This window comes from Scylla paramamosain, chromosome 27 (assembly GCF_035594125.1).
Source record: "Scylla paramamosain isolate STU-SP2022 chromosome 27, ASM3559412v1, whole genome shotgun sequence".
In the NCBI taxonomy this organism is placed as follows: Eukaryota; Metazoa; Arthropoda; class Malacostraca; order Decapoda; family Portunidae; genus Scylla; species Scylla paramamosain.
In genome coordinates, this window is record NC_087177.1 from 7,892,280 (window position 1) to 7,912,500 (window position 20,221).

Below are 20,221 nucleotides of genomic sequence, written 5' to 3' on the forward strand. Positions count from 1 at the left end.
AAACATACAAACACACTCTGTATCCTACGAGAGACAGCTGGAGATAGATCTAAGCTAGAATTGACTTAAACCTTCAAAATTCTCATCTGAAGTTATTATTAATTTTCATCAGGATAAAATGGGGCTAGAAATGCTCCAGACAGTGAGACGTACACTCTGCGAAGGGCTATACTTACGTACGGTGTATTGGTTGAAACGGCAATAAAACCAAATATTTTTTTTATTATTATTATTATTACTATTATCTACGCACCGCTTCTAGAATATTTTACATACATTTTTTTTTTTATGTAAGGAACATCTTCCTATAATTAGATAAAAATTTTGAGATTAAAAATTTTTGCACACCTTTTATTAAGGAAAATTTAAATTTTTTTTGCAATTAAGAATTTTCCTCTAAGATTGCACAGTGTTGAATAATGAAAAATTAAGAGAGGAATATTGATATAAAAAAGTATATAAGTGTGCCTTTAGTGTCGTAATTTCTTATAGAAGTAAGAGTTATTATTTATGCACCACTCCTAAGAACTCAAAAAACATTTAAATACGTACAATGATTCTCTTTTAAGTAAGGAACATAACTCTACAATCAGATAAAAATTTTGTGATTGAAAATTTTTCACATTTTTTAATTAAGATCTCGACTTGTGAAAAATATTCAAAAGTTTTTGTGATTAACAGTTTTCCTCTATGATTACAAAATGTTGAATCATGAAAAGTATAAGATTATTAATATGAAAAATATATATTAATTGATAAAAGTGTATCTTTTTAGTGTTTTAATTTCTTTTAAAAGTAAAATATGGTTATTATCTATGCACCATTCTTAAGAACTCAAAAGAATATTTTGTCTTCTTACAATGGTTCTTCTTTACATTAGGAACATTCCCTATAATCTGATAAAAAGTTTGAGATTTAAATTTTTTTTCATTTTTTTAATTAGATCCAGACCTGTAAAAAAAAATAAACATTTTTGCAATAAAGAACTTTCCTCTAAGATTATAGAATGTAGAATCATGAAATGTAGAATATTTTTTTTTATAAAAAGAACATATCAATTGTTAAAGTCTTTTTGAAATATGGTTAGATTATTGTTTATGCACCACTCCTAAGAACTCAAAAGAATATTTTACATACATACAATGGTTCTTCTTTAAGTAAGGTACATATCCCTATAATCAGATAGAAATTTTGAGATTGAATTTTTTTTCTTTTTTTTCCAATTATGGTCCCGTTACGAAAATTCATTTCAAAGCTCAATGCACAAATGTCAGTCCAGCTACTGAAGTCAAGTATCTTATATATATCTTGAACAACTTATTGCACAAATGTTCTGTTAACTATCACAGAAATAGAAATTGCTCATATTTTCAATCTGTATTATTTACAGTTTCCATAAGCAGCAAGAAACCAATAAATCACTCAACAATTATCATATCTATGAGTGTCGCACCTTGAAGGGGAATGTTACCATATGTGTATTTGTTTCATGGTGCTTTCCATGTTCATAGGTTGCTTTTATCTAATGAAAATGCCAGGCTCCCTGCATTCACATATAATGGTTATCTCTGTTTTACAAAGATACCAAGTATATATATATATATATATATATATATATATATATATATATATATATATATATATATATATATATATATATATATATATATATATATATATATATATATATATATATATATATAATTAACCACCCATCCCTTCTTACTAAAATTCAAGAACTGCATCCGAACCACTTTCATCCTTGAATAAATCTCAATGATGCACAATGATTCTCCTGTCGTGAATTCATTCTTTGATAACAATGGACAAGCAAAGACATATTAGCTTGAAGTTGTTTATTTTACCAAATCCACAGATAAAAATGAAACCCACAATAATATCCTGATAAAATATGTAACCTGAATTACCTCATAATTAGGTTACTGCTGCATTACCAACCAGGAATAAAACAGGTACAATCATTTCATATACATATGCTGCACATTACTTTTTTATGAAGTGCATGGAAATTATATGAATGTATAAATATTTTGATGCTCTTATTTAGTATAGTACAATACAAACTTCTTGTATAAAAATACAGGTATATACATTAACAAGGTTCAATAACATATCCACACACCTATGTATAAACCAAGTCATCAGTTTAAAGAGAAAAAAATAATAATAATAGACATCAGATAGGATTTAATTAGCATACCCAGTGCAAAATTTAATAACCCTGCATCACCATACTTCTCCTGAGCACCATTGTGTAATAATTCCCTTTGGTCCAATCTCTTTCTGAAGTAAATAAAAAGTAAATGCTGGAAGTTTTCACAGCCTTCCAGTAATGAGTGCAGTAAATCCTCCAGTTTACCAGCTCTAAGGATGACAGCAGAGATCCAAATATGTGCCTCAGCTTTGGTAACTGATTTTTGTACAGGAATAAAATCACATGCAATCACAGTAAATGATTATATTGTGACAAATATGAGATAAATTACATTATTCTTTTATGAGCACTAATGGAGAATACCTTTTTTCCTGAGCACTTATTTTTCATTTAGCTGCCACACTGCTATTTTGACTTTCATCTGCCTAAGTGTTCCTTCTTTCTTTTACACCACATATTATAATAAAGAAACTCTTCACAAATCAACACAGGTAATGTCACATTTATATCACTTGCCAATCAGACCCAATATGTTTTAGGGAAACTTCAGAAACATAAAGACTCATCAGCAAACTTAAATTGGGTTTTTCTTTTTAATTTCTCACTCTTATATTAAGAATTACATTTTTGTTGCTGACTGTGGTAATAGTGAAAGATTTTCAGAGTTAATGCAGATGAGAACGGCAGTAACTTTTTGAGTATTCATGTTTGTGAGACTGTGTGGTCCCTCTTTACTAGTTAAGATTCTTCCCATTTGAATATCTTCTCTGCTGAAATTTTTCTTGGCATTCATTACATGTCATATTTAGCTTATACAAAATGCACTTGGCTCACAAATGAGAGATCCTGGGTTTGAATTCCTGACTGGGCAAAGACAACATGGGGCTGTCTCCTTTCACCCTATTGCTTATTTCCCTAGCAAAAAAGAAATGGGATATAAACCAAGGAGCTGTGACCTTGCAGCTTAGGAATCCAGCCAGCAACCCAGCCAAAATGTTCATGCCAGTGTGATGTGATATATGGTTGAACCTTTCCTAAAACCATTTAGAGAGGCTTTCGTTCTGCAATAGGATCTCACTGACTACTGATCACTTATTACACTGAAGGGTTTACTGGCTGCTCAAACCATTTCCAAGTTTCTAGCATTTATGATCACCATTTCCTGCACTAATGAGGCACTTGGTGAGATTGACCAAATGTCCATTCATACAATACTCATACTCTAGAACTCTTTTCACAGAATATCTATAATCTATCTACTTCATTGTTTAATTACTTAGGAGGAGACACAAAGCCAAGTTTTCAGGCTCTATGATCCAAGAAGAAAGGCAGAGGAAGTGAATTTTAGGATCTGATAACCCACAATTATTATAGGAACGTACAAGCTTCAACACTCCTGAAGTGATAAGTGACAAGCATTTTTCTTGGGAGTTTAGATATATAGTGTATATACATACACGCATTGCTTCTATTCTTTCCTAATGACTAAACTATCTGAAAGTGATATATTTCATCACACCCTATAGGGCATGTCAGACATTCTATATATATTTTCATTGCTTTCCCTGTCTATCCTTATCACTGCAAGCATCCAGGGATGGAGTGTTTGTATTCAGTAGTTATATTTTAATACATTCAAATACAGTATTTGAGTGTATTTGTATTTGAAATTATGTACAGGTGATTTTATGAAAGTGCAGAGCAAATTTGCAATCTTTCCTTCAAGTAGTAAATCATATTACCTCAATAATTTTGTCTATTACTCACAGCATAACTTCATAATTAATAAAAAGTTAAATAATAACAGTGTAAGAATATCACTGTCAGATTGTGCATGAACAATTAATATGTATTATTTCCTTCAACTTTTATAATTTCAACTCTAGTATAAGATAACATTTAAGGCATAATCAATATTATTCAAGCATTTTACTGTAAAAAATGACAGAAGCAGCATCTTCAAGGCAGCTTGTAAATATTGCGGAAAAAGAATTTTCATGTCAAGTATGACAACCTCATACTAAAACACCTGAAAGTATGTTTGCGCAAAATCACTTCTACATTGTCTTGAAAATCCCAAATACTTAGTATGAAAAATATGAATATAAATAAATAAATAAATAAATAAATAAATAAATAAATAAATAAAGTAATAAATAAATAAAGTAATTAATTAGATAAAACAAAAACACTGTAGAACACAATTTTTTTTATGCAGCAACATAGTTTACTTTTAAAAATTGCTATTACATGACCACTGTAATGGCTTCACAGTATGTCTCCCTCATCCTCCTCCACTGGTACCAGCAATCATAAACCACTGTTCTTAAAAGTTATTTACCAATGCATAACTTTAGTACCGTGATTTGCTGATTTAGAGAAATTTCTCTTAACAGAACTATTTAAGAATTCATTCATGAATAAAGTATTCATATTTGTATCTGAAGTAATCGCATTTCAGTGTAATCATAATAGTGTTTGTAGGAATCTGAAGTATTCATATCTACATCTTAAAAAACACCTGATGTATATTCACTCCATCCCTACAAGGACCTCTCAAATAACCTATATCTCTGTTATCTGAATGATGCACTCCATCTCAGCACTGGTTTAATCATGTTACCAAGCAGCATCTTTTTTTCATTTTAATGTACTCATCATCATGTCCCAAAGATCTTTATCCTCTTCCCTTGCAATGCTTTCTCACTTATCCCCCTCCATTCTTTCAAGTTAACAAAAAATCACATTGTAACATTTATACTCATCTCTCTTCTATTATTTGCACATTAAATTTTATGTCACATCTCTTCTTGCATTTTGCCTTCATTCTATGAGGGGCTCTGAATTCAATAACATCATGCTTTACTTTCTTGAAGACTTAACATTTTAACATTTTCAATTACTGCCACTGACAAGCAGTATGAAACCATTTTACACTTTTTGCTAATCATTCTTGTTTTCTGCAGTCAACATACAGTAGTATCATCTGGCAACAACACTGTATCTGGCTTCTTTGTAATATTACTTGACTTTTGTGTCATATTCATAATAACCACAAACAACACCACAAAATTAATAGATAGGTGATTTTAAAAAGCAAAGAAATAAAAAGAAAATTATAATAATCATTAATAAAAATGCATTTGTTTTCACTGAGAAAATATATTTACTTTAACCAAGTAAAATATTTAATGTGATATCACCATAACATTTTTTTTTTACAATTATGTATAATGCCTAACCACACCCTGAAAAATATCCCATTATTGAAATTTAGATGATAGTACATATCCAGTTTTGTAAATGCATCAGAATTAACAACAAATAATTAAAAGCAACAAAATGCATCTTAAAAATTAGGTATGTGACCATCTGAAATAAACAATGGAGGGCACTGGAATCTAGATTTTTAACCTAGAAACTTCTCTGTCAATCTCACTCTCTAGGGACTTTGTCACTGTATTTATACCTCTAAACTCTTTGAGGGAGCACAGGTCATTTGGTGAGGCTTTGTGGAGGGGAACTTTCTTCATAGCAATAAGGACGGCAACCTGCTTACAAAGGGAATCCAGTGAGTGAAGTGCCTGGGTCTCTGACACAGTCTGTTCATTCTTCTCAAGGAGGCGATGACTTTGATTCAAAGCCTGATCCAGAAGGGAAACTAGAGCTGTATGTTCTGCTTCCAATTCCTCCCTATCAAGCAAGAAAACAAATTGCTGAATAAATATAGATACAAATGGATAAATTAAGCATGCATTTCAGATAAGACAAAATTAAAAGGAAGAGCTTTTATCATTTTATGGTGATATTCAACTACTAATGAATATTGATAATTTGGAAAATGTGAACTCTAGATGATGGTGATATGGTACACAGTTCACAAGTGAGCGAAATATAAGCAACATAATGATGATAAGGAGCAAACACAATGTTGAAGTATCAAGGAGTGATGTTTGGCCATGTGCAATATACAAAACGAGTATGGATGATCATTCAACCCTATGCATTATGTCATGCAAAATAGGAGTAGTGTTGTAATGCAACTTGCACTGTTTGCAGTGAGAACCAAATGAAGTAACCAAGGGATGTAAATTACAAATATTGGAAACAAGTCACCACAGTGTATTGATAAAGTCAGTTCTGTTGCCTGCAGACATGATTGGTGCAGGAAGACAGAGACTGAGGGGCAAGGAGATTCTGAGAGTTAAAATCCACTGCTAGTGATGAAAAGTTTTTTCTACACATAAAAGAGTGGACTGTACAGCTCCAGCCACACCACATGTGATGTCACAGATTTTTCCCAAATGCAATATCTTGCAATATACTTCCAGCCATGCATTGATTGGCACTGAATAAGGAATTTTATGTACATGTATATTAATGTATACATTTCCATGTGCAGTGTATATGTTATATCTGAAAGGAGTGAAGGTATGCAACAAGAATATGATACCGATTACAAATATAATGAATTAGATGTTAGCAACTTTACCACAATATATAACCTATTCCAGTGCAGGGTCATGCCTTTAGGCTTTCCTGCTCTCCATGATACATCATATAATAATGATTATTATAATGACATTTTTTTCTTATAAGGTTGTTATCATACTCACATATCCCGAGATAAATTCTGCAGTGTTTCCAGAATCTTTGAATTAATTGTTATCTGGACAGCTCCAAGCATTTCTTTTGGGAAGTGAATTGTCTCTTCATTACACCTGAAAATATGAATAAAATATATGAGCATGGGAGTGACACAGACACAAGTAATATGGTTATACAAGTAAAAAAACAAAGTATGCAGTTCAGGCTTGCACATTCAAAATTTCAGCGTCATTTAGATCAATCAGGGACTGACAAGAGAAATTATTTACCCCTGCCCTACCATAACAGAGATGTCCTCTTTCCTGCATTTGGTCTGATCATTTAATCAAACTTGATCTAACTTCAAGAAGAAGCCCTAAATGCATTCACAACTGTTCTCTAGTCAACCCTATCATGGACAACCATTTTTCCTTACTCTACAGACAATTTTCTTGTAACAAATGCTCTCTTTATACCATCCATTTATTCCATTTGTGATCTCAATTTTACACCTCAAACATCTAATTCAATTGTCTTCTTTTATAAACCAACTGCTCTCCTTTTATCATCTCTACATGTCCAAACCAAAATGTTTCCTGCTCTGGTTGAGTAGTATCCAAGGTTAGCAGTTTTTAATACAGAAATCTTAAAATAACATAGATTGATGGCTACACAGTATACAAAGGGAGACTTGCCTCTCTATCCCTGAAATCTGGTCTGCTAAAGAGTGTAGGTTACTACAATGCTTGTCCCACTTGAGTAAAATTTTCTTTATGGAATCCAGAATGCTGGAAGCTTCAGAAAATCCATGAAGTCCCATTGTTGTTGTTTTTTTCTTTTTTTTCAGTCCCTTGTTAAGACAGATGATAGCACTTTTTAGTATTGCTTGAGAGAGAGAGAGAGAGAGAGAGAGAGAGAGAGAGAGAGAGAGAGAGAGAGAGAGAGAGAGAGAGAGAGAGAGAGAGAGAGAGAGAGAGAGAGAGAGAGAGAGAGAGAGAGAGAGAGAGAGAGAGAGAGAGAGAGAGAGAGAGAGAGAGAGAGAGAGAGAGAGAGAGAGAGAGAGAGAGAGAGAGAGAGAGAGAGCACTTGTCTTTGGTGGTTGTTGCCGTTATCTGAGGTTCCTAGATGGTCTTCACCCTACAGGTGATATACTCGCTTCCTGCAAAGTATGAAATTTTTCATTATCTGTGACACAAAAAATTCAGCTTATGATATATTGAATTTAATGAGAGCAATGGCTAGTTATGGTACACATTTTTTTTTTATATATTGTATACATATATCTTAAATCTACACAAAATAATTTCATATGAATATCTTTTTGCCAGCAATAACTATAAAATTAAACTTAATTTCAAAATAAAGTCCATTCATTCTAAGTCTTGTGAAGTGAGCTGCACATTTGAGCACCTTGGTTAGGAATAGTGGTGAAGAGGGTCAGTGGTTAATAATGTCCAGCTGTCATTACAAATAAATAGGATTACATAGCAATAATCTCATCCTTGTCAGTTGAAACAAGGGCTAGTACATAAAGTGAGTTGGTAGTTAAGTACTAGAAGTATTTATGCAGTAACTAAGAACAGTAAGATATTAGTTGTTTAGCTCAGAGGTTACCTACATGACCACTCCATACCAGATATACAGGAAACACCAACAAAGTTATTTCAAAATATTTCCTTTGAGATAAAGGAAAAGGAAAGCACATAGATACAAAGGACCTAATCTTACAGGGATGAGTATTTCATTACCATCAAGACTTCACAGAAATCAAACTACAGCAGGCAGCACCAAACACTTAGCCAGGCAGAGTACTGGAAAGCCTCAGCAACCAAATGCAGGAAATATTTTGGTAAGGGAATGAACAAGACTCACCCTGAAATCTCATCAAACGGAGCACTCTGGACACGTCACATGGACACTAATACAAGAAACATTGAAAAAGCAGATATCTTTTTGTTTTGAAAAGAAAAATTGTCATCTTTGGTAATAGGGAAAAGTGCAATGCCAAAAAATCTAATACTTTGCTATGCACAGCCATACATCTCAGTATATCTATGAATCACAGGCAAAGACTACAACATAACCTTAACAGTTTCCCCCATGAAAAGCTGCCTCATGAAACTTCATAATCTTGGGAAAACATGATGATTCAGTCCCTAGAAGCAGACAGTAAAGAGGGTAAAAGCATTTACACTTTTGACTCAAATAAGTTGTCAGCATTTAGTATCTGCTGCTTGAAATGTTCTGGGGTGTTGATGTGCTCGCCATGGTCATCTTCATCTGTAATCTCAGTGATGGTCACACCGCTGCCACTCCTTCCTGTGCCTGTTGTTATATTCATCTGCTGCATCCTCCGTTCAATCTCCCGAGTCAAAGCTATGCGATACATTTCATAACTCATGACAATCCCGTGAAGCTCGTGCTTAAAGAGCCTGTTGAGCATGGCCTGGTAACAATCTAGTTCCGGGAGTCGAAAGAGCTCCCACCTTAACTTATGGTCATGGTCAGGGGAAGCCTGGGAGTAGACTCTAAGCCAGTATGGGATTTCCTCATGTAGGTATGGGGAGGCAGGCATCAGAGACAAAGGCTGGCGGAAGTCTGTGTGGTGAGGAATGGGAAGAGCCCTGTGTGGCCCCATGGCAGTGTTCTCAGGAATCCTTGGAAGGTACTGCTGTGCACATGGGTGCTCATACTGAGCCTGTCGGGTGATGTGGTTGACATAATATACCCCATGTTCTAGGGACTCAATCCGCTCCCATCCGGCTGGAAGTCCTTCTTTTTCCAAAGGATGTGACCAATGAGTAGTTTTTGTATTATGATCAATGTAATATTTGCGTCCTCTTAAGGTATAGTCAACTGACCAACCAGGAGGAAGAGGCAGTTCTTGCTCTAGTCTTGGGGAAGGAGGCTGTGGAGATCCACCTCCCAAGTGAGTGCTGGATTGAGACAACTGCTTCTGTCCAGAGTGAACCAAAAAAGAGAAACTAGCTCCATGTTGTGGTGGCTGATCTAGAGGAGACCTGATGTGACTGGGACCATACAATATCTGATCTAAGCTATGCTGAGAACCAGTGTAGTGGTTGACATATGTATGATTGAACATTGCTGAAGGAGGGGGTGCCTGTTGCTTCAGCATGCCATCCATACTGCTTCGATTGCCCAGGTAGAGGCCCCCCATACGCTGAACTACTTCTCCAACATTTGGGGTGTATTTTCCCTCTGTGCCTCCATGAGGCTTCCCGCTGACTTGTCCTCTTGATCCAGCCGAGTATTTCTGAAGCATAGGAGAGGCCTGGTGGGAGGGCGGATTGGTGCTGCTCACATAAGGTGGAGCATGGCTGCTCTTTCGTTTTCTCATGTCACTCTGGCTGGCATTTGGCCATATATTTATTATTGGAACTTCTGGAGGGGATTCCTTTTTTATGTATTTCCCCGCTAAGCTGTCACAACTTGCTGTTATGTCCTTTTTACGTGAACTGGACAACATGGTGGAGGCAGCACAGGACGCCTGCCCAGTCAGATGGATACCTTGACTCCCTTTCAGTGGTGTTTGTCACACTGCAAGAAAGGTTTTCTAATTAACTGTCTAATGGTATTAGCATGATTCATTTGAGAAATAAACATATCAACTTGAACTGATACAATCAAATTTCATTTACTTTGTACAATACAATGTCTTAAAGGCCACTGGTGTTGGAAACATTTCTAGCAGTCTGTTTAGCTACCAGTTTATACAGTCACTTTCAGCATGATATCTTCTCAGCTCTCATATTGGGATTCTTTCTGTGGAACATCTTTAGCTTAAGCAGCCAAGATCCACAAGAAGTCATGTACAATGATTGAAAAGCCTGATAAACCAGAGGAATTCAATGCTTGGCTAAGAAATCATGAATCAGGTGCACAGAATGGGCCAGGGTGCTGTTGTAATGCAGCTGCCATTTGTCAGACCCCCAGAGGTTTGGTCCCTACCTACCTGAGTCAGGATTTTTTGGTTAAGCATCAAATTCCTCAGGTTCACAAGGCTCCCTTCTTTGGACATGACTCCTTGTAATATCTGGTTGCTTCCTAAGCTGAAAATTTTTTAGTAAAAGGATCCTGATTTCAGAGGACAGAAGACATCACACAACTAGAGAAATGGGACCTGATACTCATTTTATAACAGGACTTCATGAAGTGCTTTCAGAATGGAGGAACTGAATGTGTGGAGTAATAAGGTGCCCATTTTGAAAAAAATTAAAATCACGAACTCACTGCTATTAGTACAAAGGAGATGCAGCAAGGGCTATCTATCTATCTATCTATCTATCTATCTATATATATATATATATATATATATATATATATATATATATATATATATATATATATATATATATATATATATATATATATATATATATATATATATATATTTATTTATTTATTTATCTGTCTGATTCTATATATCTATGGTGGCATAGTTGGGGAGGGGATTGAGAGGGTGGTGCAGGGAGGAAGGGGGTCCCCAACTTCATTGAACCAGCTTTGGAGGGTCCAGTTTGCAAAAGACTGAGAACCCCTGATCTAAGGTGAAGTAGCCTTGTTGCCTATGATACAGTGAAGTTCCTGCAGTTGTACTTGCTGCAAAGTAGGGAATGCTTTTTAACTATATCTATAGTACAACACTGAGTGCTGAAAACTATTGTCTACTATTGCCTAATAAGTTCCTTGTTTCACTTTAAGTTGTTAAAAGTGTACTTATCATGAAAAGGTAGCTTCTAGATTTTGTACTTGTGAAATTACTTGTTGGCAAAATGGTTTTCCAGACTGTGTGTGTACACTCCACAGGCTGAGCAAAGATGGAAAAAATGGAAAGCGATGTTGCTGTCCTCTTCTGAGCTCAATGAGAACATTCTCTCTTTCTCTCTCTCTCTCTCTCTCTCTTTATGAGATAGCTCCAATTATCCGGTGCATTGTACAGTCCAATAACCCCTAGGTTTGCATTCACATTTCTTATCATCTGGTAGTCATAGATTATTATGGAAAACTCTTAATTTGTTCATCATCAGTGGGTCTGAAGATACAATCTAAAAAATCAGGATGTGGATAACAATATGCAATATTCTAAGCAAAAACTCTATATCTATAAATATTATCCCCATGCTCCTCTTTACACTGTAACTTTATGTCTAGAAAAAGCACAGTATATGATAAGTAATCTTAAGCTTGAGTCTGGCTATCACTGCAGATTGACAGTCCTTTATCCAGAATGCTCAGGATGGGAGGTATTGCAGATTTCAGATTTTTGGGGGGATTTTGGAACATGTACACCTCTACTTACAATGGGATTACTTTGAGAAAACTTGTAAATTGAAAATATTGTACATCACTCAAGTTGATAAATGCATCACTGAGCACAATAGCTTAAAACTAGTTTGTCTTAAATATGCTTAGAACATACGTATTGGCTTATGTACGCTTAGCTCACTCATCTATCAAGAAGCTGATCTCTTGACAATGTAAAATATTTTATGTAATTTCTTGTACACTGTATTCACAGTGAAAAACAGAATGATTGTATAGATATATCAAAACAGCCCCTTACTTCAGCCTCTAAGTTGGCTGAACAGTACCTGGGTTCTGGGATGTGTACAAATGTATGCTTCTATGTACTATTTGTATAAAGTATGGTGCTTGGTGTGAATGTTTAATAAGATAAAGTGAGACAAAAGAGATGCTTTTAGAGTCTTATCAGCACTCTTGGACTCACTCACCAGTGACCATAAACCTTAGTGCAGCACAGTATATATATATTGATCTGAATATGAATGATATTATATTACATATAATATTATTCTGATGATACTGTTAAGAATATTACACATTGCTTTTGTACTGGTATGAAAATGAGATAATATCAGCATTTGGAATCTGTTTTTTGGAGGCTTCAGGATTTGAGGATAAAGAATTTTCAATCTGTAAAATTTTAGTCATATTTAGGCTCTCCATGTGCAGATTCAATGCAGTACAGTGCCTTGAGACAGAATATGAAGAAATGACATTCAACAGGATGCTTAAAATTAAACATAGTGAATATATGAATAAAAAAACAAAAACAAAAAATAAAAATGTGAAAACCTCAGCAAGTAAAGCACAAATGTTAAAAGTACCATTCTGTATGAAGTTGCTTTAGTTAAAAATCTACCAAAGCAGTACCAACAACGATGAAATCATGAATGCATACTGATATGTGCCAGATATTTCCTTGTGTTTCTTGTCTGCTTCATGTGACTAAAATGTATTCCTCTCTGGCATCTTGAACAACTCTGAAAAAAAATAAATAACAATAATAATAATAATAATAATAATAATAATAATAATAATAATAATAATAATAATAATAATAATAACAATGATCAGGAGGATGTGAGGATTTAAAAATGTGTTGATTTAAGTCTTAAATACACTGGAAAAGTACATGCCAGTATCCAGAAATTAGTGATAAGAAGACGAGTACTTCAAATGCAAATATTTTTAAAATTACCAGAAGCTAAAACAATATTATAGCTGATGGAGTAAAACATCAATAAAATGCTCAAACTGAAGGAAAGCTAGGTTGCTAAATAAGGTCATTACAACAAAGTGTCCTATCTCCCTTGGGCACTTCACACATACACAGAAATTGATTTGAAGGTGGAATAAGTCTTCTGCCGTGAGAGGCCTTCCCTAGACACGAGGATCAAACCCCAGACCAGAACAGAAACACACCTGCTTGGATATTAGGACCAAGGTGACTGCCGGGTTCCAAGATCATATTGCTGCCCTTGTATTCCCATTCACTAAAACAACTTTCTAGCAACCTTGGGTTGTTTTATGAGACTAGCAATTCAGTAATATATACTCAAATAGCAGAACTGAGTCACTAGAAGTCAGGTATATCAAATTCTTCCACAATGAATAAGCTTTTTCTGATTTTCTTGCATTAGCCCCCCAACTTTAATTGTATATATCATGCAGAGTAAGGCGTTTTTTGGTGGCACTGGATATAGTGTAGCAATACCCTTCACTATTACGTTATGGGCAGCCCTGCCACTATTAACAGCTGCCGCACCACTGCTTCGGATTGACAACTCATTCACGCTTTTAAAAATTTGTTAGTTATTAACACCCATTTCTTCCCTACCTACCTCAAATGCAATTTTCTAGACACCTTTTAGGTTTCTCTGAAAGCCTGGATGAAACACAGCGCCAGGGAGCAAATATAGGTGATTACCGCCTGTCATTTAAAACAAGTATGATGACCTTTTACTTGCAGCCAAAGTTGTTGTGGTCACCTTGTCTGGTGGGGGATGTGTACTGAGTTACGAGTAGGCGTTATACAAAGTCACTAAGAACTAAACTTACCTGTAACTTGATGACAGGAACTAACAGACATAAATAATATGAGCACCGTGATAAATTTCCTGCTCCCTACTCACCATTGACACCCAAGTATTACCGCCCCGCCACGGCTCCCCTCCACCGCTTGGCCAGGTTTGTTTACCTTCCGCAACGAAGGTACCAAGGCCCGACAAGGGATCCAAGAGTGTTCAGAGGACAACTCGATTCCATTAGTGTTTATATGTAATACGAGAACGATGTTTCTTGACGACAGTTATGCGTCTCTAGCCAGTCTTCAAATAGTTGAACTATGTAGTGTGGTTCTACTTGTGCCTTGTAGAGTAGCCAATTGTTTACATTAGATTTTCTTGATTTTGACTGAATGGTAATATGGTACATCTTTAGCTCAGATGCAGTAGTTAGGGTCGTTTTCAAACACGATGAGAGTACAAAGATGGCGGTAAATGAACTACACTGAAATATAAATACTTATATCTTTGTTCATTTCATCTCATTTGTGTCTAGCAATTTTTTATTAAATAAAAAATGAAAATATGGATAACACCAAAATCGCATTAAACACAGCCAAATTTCGTAAAATAGCATCTGGCAGTATGAGGAGATGCGCCGACCATCTGCGCAAAGCCTGAGGCGGAGGGAGCACTCACCTCACCTGAATGGTCCTCAGCCCCTCAGTGCTCGTGTAACAGTGAGTGTGGTTATACGTTCAACTTCACCAGCATTTACATGAACCGCGTTACATATTTACAAGAACGGTTTAATTACCTACTAAAACCACACTGTACCCGAAACATTGATCTTGGCCGGAGGAGAACAATGAGCTGAAACTGTACATGTCATTTAAAGGCCTCCCCAAAAAATAATGCACCGCTGGAGTAGCCGCTTTCCCCGAGTCCCAGAATTAGCCCAGTCTTGTCGCTAGCGTTGGCCTGCGGTAGGGCGGGAAGGAGTGTCAGCGTGCGTGGAGGTGTGGGGTGCGCTTGCGATGTGTAAAATGAGCGAGAAGGAGGGGGAGGAGAGGGCCCCTTTGATCGAGGAGACGGCCCACCTCCTCAACCCTTTCGTCCATCGCCTGGAGCTGAACACTGCTTATGATAAGTTCAAGGTAAAGCTTCCCCCGACCTCTATGTGTCCCCACCCCTTCGTTGCCCCCCTCCTTGACTTGGGAAAATGGACCTCTCTCTCTCTCTCTCTCTCTCTCTCTCTCTCTCTCTCTCTCTCTCTCTCTCTCTCTCTCTCTCTCTCTCTCTCTCTCTCATCCATATTTTCATTAAGCTATGGAATGTTTTCGCGAGGATGGATTAATATCATAGTATTAACCCTAACACACATTTCTGCAGCCTCTCGTGTTTATAGTAGGTAGCTCTTCCTCTAGTCTCTTCTATAAGTCTCTCTCTCTCTCTCTCTCTCTCTCTCTCTCTCTCTCCTCTCTCTCTCTCTCTCTCTCTCTTCTCTCTCTCTCTCTCTCTCTCTCTCTCTCTCTCTCCTGTGTACTCTTTCCATTTTGGTCAAATTTGGTCTGCCACATCTTCCACCCTCATCCATAACTGCCATTCTTCTGCTGACGTGCTGTTCACCCCCTCTTTTAATGTGCATTTCTTTCGACACCTCAGATAATGTGGCTGTTCATTTCACACACACACACACACACACACACACACACACACACAGACAGAACATTATTATACCAGGTGCCCAGAAAACACTCAAAACATTGAAAATTGTTGACACGTTGCCAGGTGAACGAAATATGCATGGTTATTATTATTTCTTGTGTTTTGCCGATTCCAGAGAAGGTTACCTGGTTACCTGCCAGTTAGAGAGAGAGAGAGAGAGAGAGAGAGAGAGAGAGAGAGAGAGAGAGAGAGAGAGAGAGAGACTTGGGTATGCATGTGGTCTCAGCATGCACGTGTACAATACTTCATGGACACTCTTCATACTTTTTTGCTGGGAATATGTTGGTATACGGTATAGGCAATAAAGTATAAAGTGTGTGTGTGTGTGTGTGTGTGTGTGTGTGTGTGTGTGTGTGTGTGTGTGTGTGTGTATGTATGTGTGTGTGCGTGTGCGTGTCAAAATTACCCAACATTAATTTACATATTATGAAACGAAATTTTTTCACATTTATTTTTCCTTGCATTACGTATAGACTTCATGACGTTACACACACACACACACACACACACACACACACACACACACACACACAGAGCAGCACGTAGTCATGATGATTGTATAGATTAACATTTATGGCAGGGGTGAGCGTGCGTAGGTGTAGAGGTAAGTGCCCAGTGTGTGTTGTTGTTGGCACCATTGCTTCCGGAGCCAGGCGGCGATGGACGGGGTTCAATAACCTATGACCCCGTGCCAAACCTTAACATACAATGGGTTACGTCCGTGCCTTGAAGTTGATTGGTTTTTGATGCTTGGAATTTTGAAGGAAATAAGTTTACTACTACTAATACCACCAGTATGACTACTACTACTACTACTACAACTACTACAATAAGTTACTCAAGGACAAGATGTCTAAATGGTTGGGAAGATTACCATATTATGTACTACTACTACTACTACTACTACTACTACTACTACTACTACTACTTCAATAATCTTCACCAGGCCAAAGCTGTTTCACTGATTGGAAGAATTAGCCCCACTACGCTGGCTTGGCTTGGCTTGGCTTGGCTTGGCGTGGTGCCGGACTTTAAGGTCACAACTTCACTGTTTACGTCCCATGCTTATTTATCTTGACCGGCGACCAGGGACTATAGTATGAAACTCAACCGGAGATTCGAACCTAGTAAATACCTTTCATGGTGAGCCAGGCGTGATCTGTATTGCATCTCTGGGTCGTTAATATTAAGCTGCTTCTTGTTATTTTTTATAGAAACTCGACTCTTGATTAGGTTGCCTGTATTATAATATTATTTGTACATATGCTTTAACCAGTGTGCCATTTGGCTTTTCTGTTGCAACTCTGAACCGCTGTTGTTATGCTCCTTGGTATTCATTATATCGGAATTTTGTTCTGGAGTAGGTTTTTTGTATTATGATCTTGTATATGCTTAAATCAGCCTGTCATTCAGCATCGACTCAACACTGCCCTAGCTCGCTCGTACAAATTTTTATCGTATGTATGATATGACAGTGATTATGAAATTTACTTGCATATTTATTTACTTATCACTAGTTCTAGCATGAGACACCTTCAGCCGCTGTGTGCATGAATAGCATCATCAGTGACTAAACAACCCTCTGTAAAGGACATTACTACTGGAATGTTTTGTTGACGCAGCTGTTGTTATCAGTGCACTGTTATCATTATCATTTTCCATGTAATGAGAGATGAATAGTGAACATATATTTAGCAACGTGATTCCTCGCAACATTTGCTTTATGTTACGTTTTTTTATGCCTGCAACTCACCAAACAGTTTTCTTTTACACGTGGCTTTTTTTTTATTTAGTAAAGTGGATCACGATTTTAAATGTACACTGATGGTTTAATGCGCCACAGCGACGGGATCAGGCTGACAGAGCATTTCATGTATTAATTGGACGTACGTAGTTCTAGTTGTTCTCTATGTAGTGGTGTGAAATGCGAAAATCACATTTTGTATTGGTGGAAAAAAGAATCCTGTATCATATAACTAAAGTGAGCTTGACTAAAGGGTAGCTAAATGAGGCGCACCTCGTGCGTATTTTTCACGTCAAGAATGCAACAAAAAATAAGGTCACACACTACAACTCAACAGTAACAACTTTGCTGTATTAACAGAAGAACACTTCACTTAAGAATAATAGAAAAAAAAGACATATAGATTAACAAGAAAATGAACAAATGAGTACGTAAATAAACGAAATAAAACAGCTACAGCGACCGTGGGAAATATATGTGCATTGATAATTATTGATTACTGAAATTCCTGAAATATAGCAGTAAAGTGATTTTCGACGTTGACACATAATATTGAGGTATGTTCTTGACTCGCATGTTAGGTAATTATTAATGTGGTGATAAGGAGATCAGTAATAATGGAACCATGTGTTGAAGAGCTCTGATTGGCGCTTGGCTCTTGCTTATTATGTCTCGTTCTCACCACAAGTGTCCCGTCAGAATGTTCCCCCCTGAATAAGAGTCTTGGTTTTGTAATTCGTGAATATTGCGAGAGTAGCGTTTTGTAGTATTTTGTAAAGGAGAAAGTTACACACACACACACACACACACACACACACACACACACACACACACAGAGAGAGAGAGAGAGAGAGAGAGAGAGAGAGAGAGAGAGAGAGAGAGAGAGAGAGAGAGAGAGAGAGAGAGAGAGAGACAGGAAATGTCCGACATTATTTTATATCTACGTGTGTGTGTGTGTGTGTGTGTGTGTGTGTGTGTGTGTGTGTGTGGTGGGGTCTGGTAGCGTGGCAGGGTGAGGTCATCGCATGCATCAGCCCATCCTTAATTAAATGGTCGAGGAGTGAGAGGCGGAGTGAAAGTTCTAGCCAGACTCTCAGCCAGCCTAAGCCTCGGTCCTGCCAGTAAAATGGAAGGGGAAGGGCCTTTTTTTTCTTTTCTTTTGTTTTTCTTTTCTTTTCTTTTTTTTCACATTAGCAGGTTTGGTAGTCTACCGGTTTTGTGACTGATATCTGGTTAGTGTGTTTATTAGCGACTTGATTCACTGTCTTCCTCATCTGCCTACTAATTATCTATACTATATCTATTTATCCCTCTGTCTACTTAGCCTATCTGTTTATGGAGGTGTTTCATTAAGGTTACGGTAGTTTATGATGGTGTGTTTTGTGTGTGATTGTTGACTGATTGGAAGAAAAAAACATGTCACTATAACTAGTCTTTTTATTAATTGTTTTTACTTATTTATTTTATTTATTTATTTTTTTTATTTTTTTTTTTTTTTGTTAAGGTTTACGAGACATAATAAGACATGTATTGGTCTCTTGTTCCGTCTCGTATTACTGTCTTTCTCCTTCCACCTCCTTCCACTGGCCCCTTATCTGTTCTACTCAGTCTCTCCTTTTCTTCTCGTGGGTGACTGCCTCTACCCTTGTATCTAAAGTACTGTGCCAGGAGTAACATTTCCCCACTGTTACCTAACATTTACTCTTAATCTATTGGTTTAATCTACTGGCAGACACCTTCAAGCTTTCCTTGCTTTTTTTCTTTTTTTTTTTTTATGTAGAATGTTAATCATTCATCCCTTTCTCTGGTAAACTCTGGAACTCCCTACCTGCTTCTGTATTTCCACCTTCCTATGACTTGAACTCCTTCAAGAGGGAGGTTTCAACACATTTATCCTTCAATATTTGACTGGCACTTTGGACCCTATTCGGGGACCGGCATCTTAGTGGGCCTTTATTTTATTTTATTTTTATTTATTTATTATTATTTTTTTTATGCCCTTGGCCGGTGTCCCTTCTGCAATAGAGAAGATCGGAAGAGCAGTTAGCATGAAAATAGCATTAGAAGATAGCAAGAGATGCAGCACTGCGGCGATGAGAAAGAGGTTCAAAACAGTCTGTTAGAGGAGAGGAGTTGATGAGACGAAAAGCTTTTGATTCCACCCTGTCTAGAAGAGCGGTATAAGTGGAACCCTCCCCAGACAGTGAAGCATACTCCGTACATAGACGGATAAGGTTCCTGTACAGAGTTAGCAGCTGGAAGGGTGAGAAAAACCGGTGAAGAAGTCTAAGAACACCTAAGTTCATAGAAGCTGTTTTAGCTAGAGATGAGATGTGGAGCTTCCAGGTTAGATTATAAGTAAAGGACAGTGGTTGCTCTTCTTTTGTGTTCCTCCTCCTCTTTCACTTCAACTTTTTATTACTGTATTGCATCCTTGACACCCTTTCTCTTGTCACCCTCCGCCGGTGAAACCCCAAAACTTCTTTTCTCCCATCTTTATCCCGCCCTTTCCCTCAGCATCCTATACCCAGACATCTTCAAGCCCCCCTCTCCTACCATACCCTTTACACATACCTTTTCTCTCCACGCAGACTCCCAAAACCTCTGTCTTACTTCCATCCGTCAGCCACCACCTTCCTCTTGCATCCTTTACCCAGA

The 20,221-nt window shown here is 36.9% G+C and overlaps 2 protein-coding genes across 7 annotated transcripts in view; one reads left to right on the plus strand and one right to left on the minus strand.

Annotated features, from left to right (window-relative positions):
* Positions 1 to 1,841: 1,841 nt before the first annotated feature.
* Positions 1,842 to 14,422, minus strand: LOC135114125 (protein salvador homolog 1-like). Of its 5 annotated transcripts, none has more exons than XM_064029838.1 (6): positions 14,221 to 14,422; positions 12,913 to 13,068; positions 8,956 to 10,321; positions 7,459 to 7,922; positions 6,793 to 6,897; positions 1,842 to 5,869 (listed from the first exon to the last, which is right to left on the minus strand). In XM_064029838.1, exons 3-4 carry the CDS (start codon positions 10,248 to 10,250, stop codon positions 7,901 to 7,903), a joined length of 1,317 nt encoding a protein of 438 aa, XP_063885908.1. In that variant the 5' UTR covers positions 10,251 to 10,321; positions 12,913 to 13,068; positions 14,221 to 14,422; the 3' UTR covers positions 1,842 to 5,869; positions 6,793 to 6,897; positions 7,459 to 7,900. The 5 variants fall into 5 exon arrangements, with proteins under 5 accessions (XP_063885908.1, XP_063885907.1, XP_063885911.1 ...); XM_064029837.1 differs by having other exon boundaries at positions 12,987 to 13,068; positions 14,221 to 14,418; XM_064029841.1 differs by having other exon boundaries at positions 8,636 to 10,321; positions 12,987 to 13,068; positions 14,221 to 14,418.
* A 368-nt stretch (positions 14,423 to 14,790) lies between these two features.
* LOC135114124 (lysophosphatidylcholine acyltransferase 2-like) overlaps positions 14,791 to 20,221 on the plus strand; it is a 55,294-nt gene continuing 49,863 nt past the window's right edge. For both annotated transcript variants that reach the window (XM_064029835.1, XM_064029834.1), the window contains exon 1: positions 14,791 to 15,248. In XM_064029835.1, the coding sequence (XP_063885905.1) occupies positions 15,129 to 15,248 (120 nt within the window). In that variant the 5' untranslated portion in view covers positions 14,791 to 15,128. The remainder of the gene's footprint in view (positions 15,249 to 20,221) is intronic.

Excerpts from the sequence above, each read along its gene's own strand:
- LOC135114125 (XM_064029838.1), bottom strand. The coding sequence starts at position 10,250 with ATGTTGTCCAGTTCACGTAAAAAGGACATAACAGCAAGTTGTGACAGC. Across the intron at positions 7,923-8,955 it reads AACTTATTTGAGTCAAAAGT|GAAGCGAGTATATCACCTGT; the intron begins GTAAATGCTTTT and ends CATACTTTGCAG.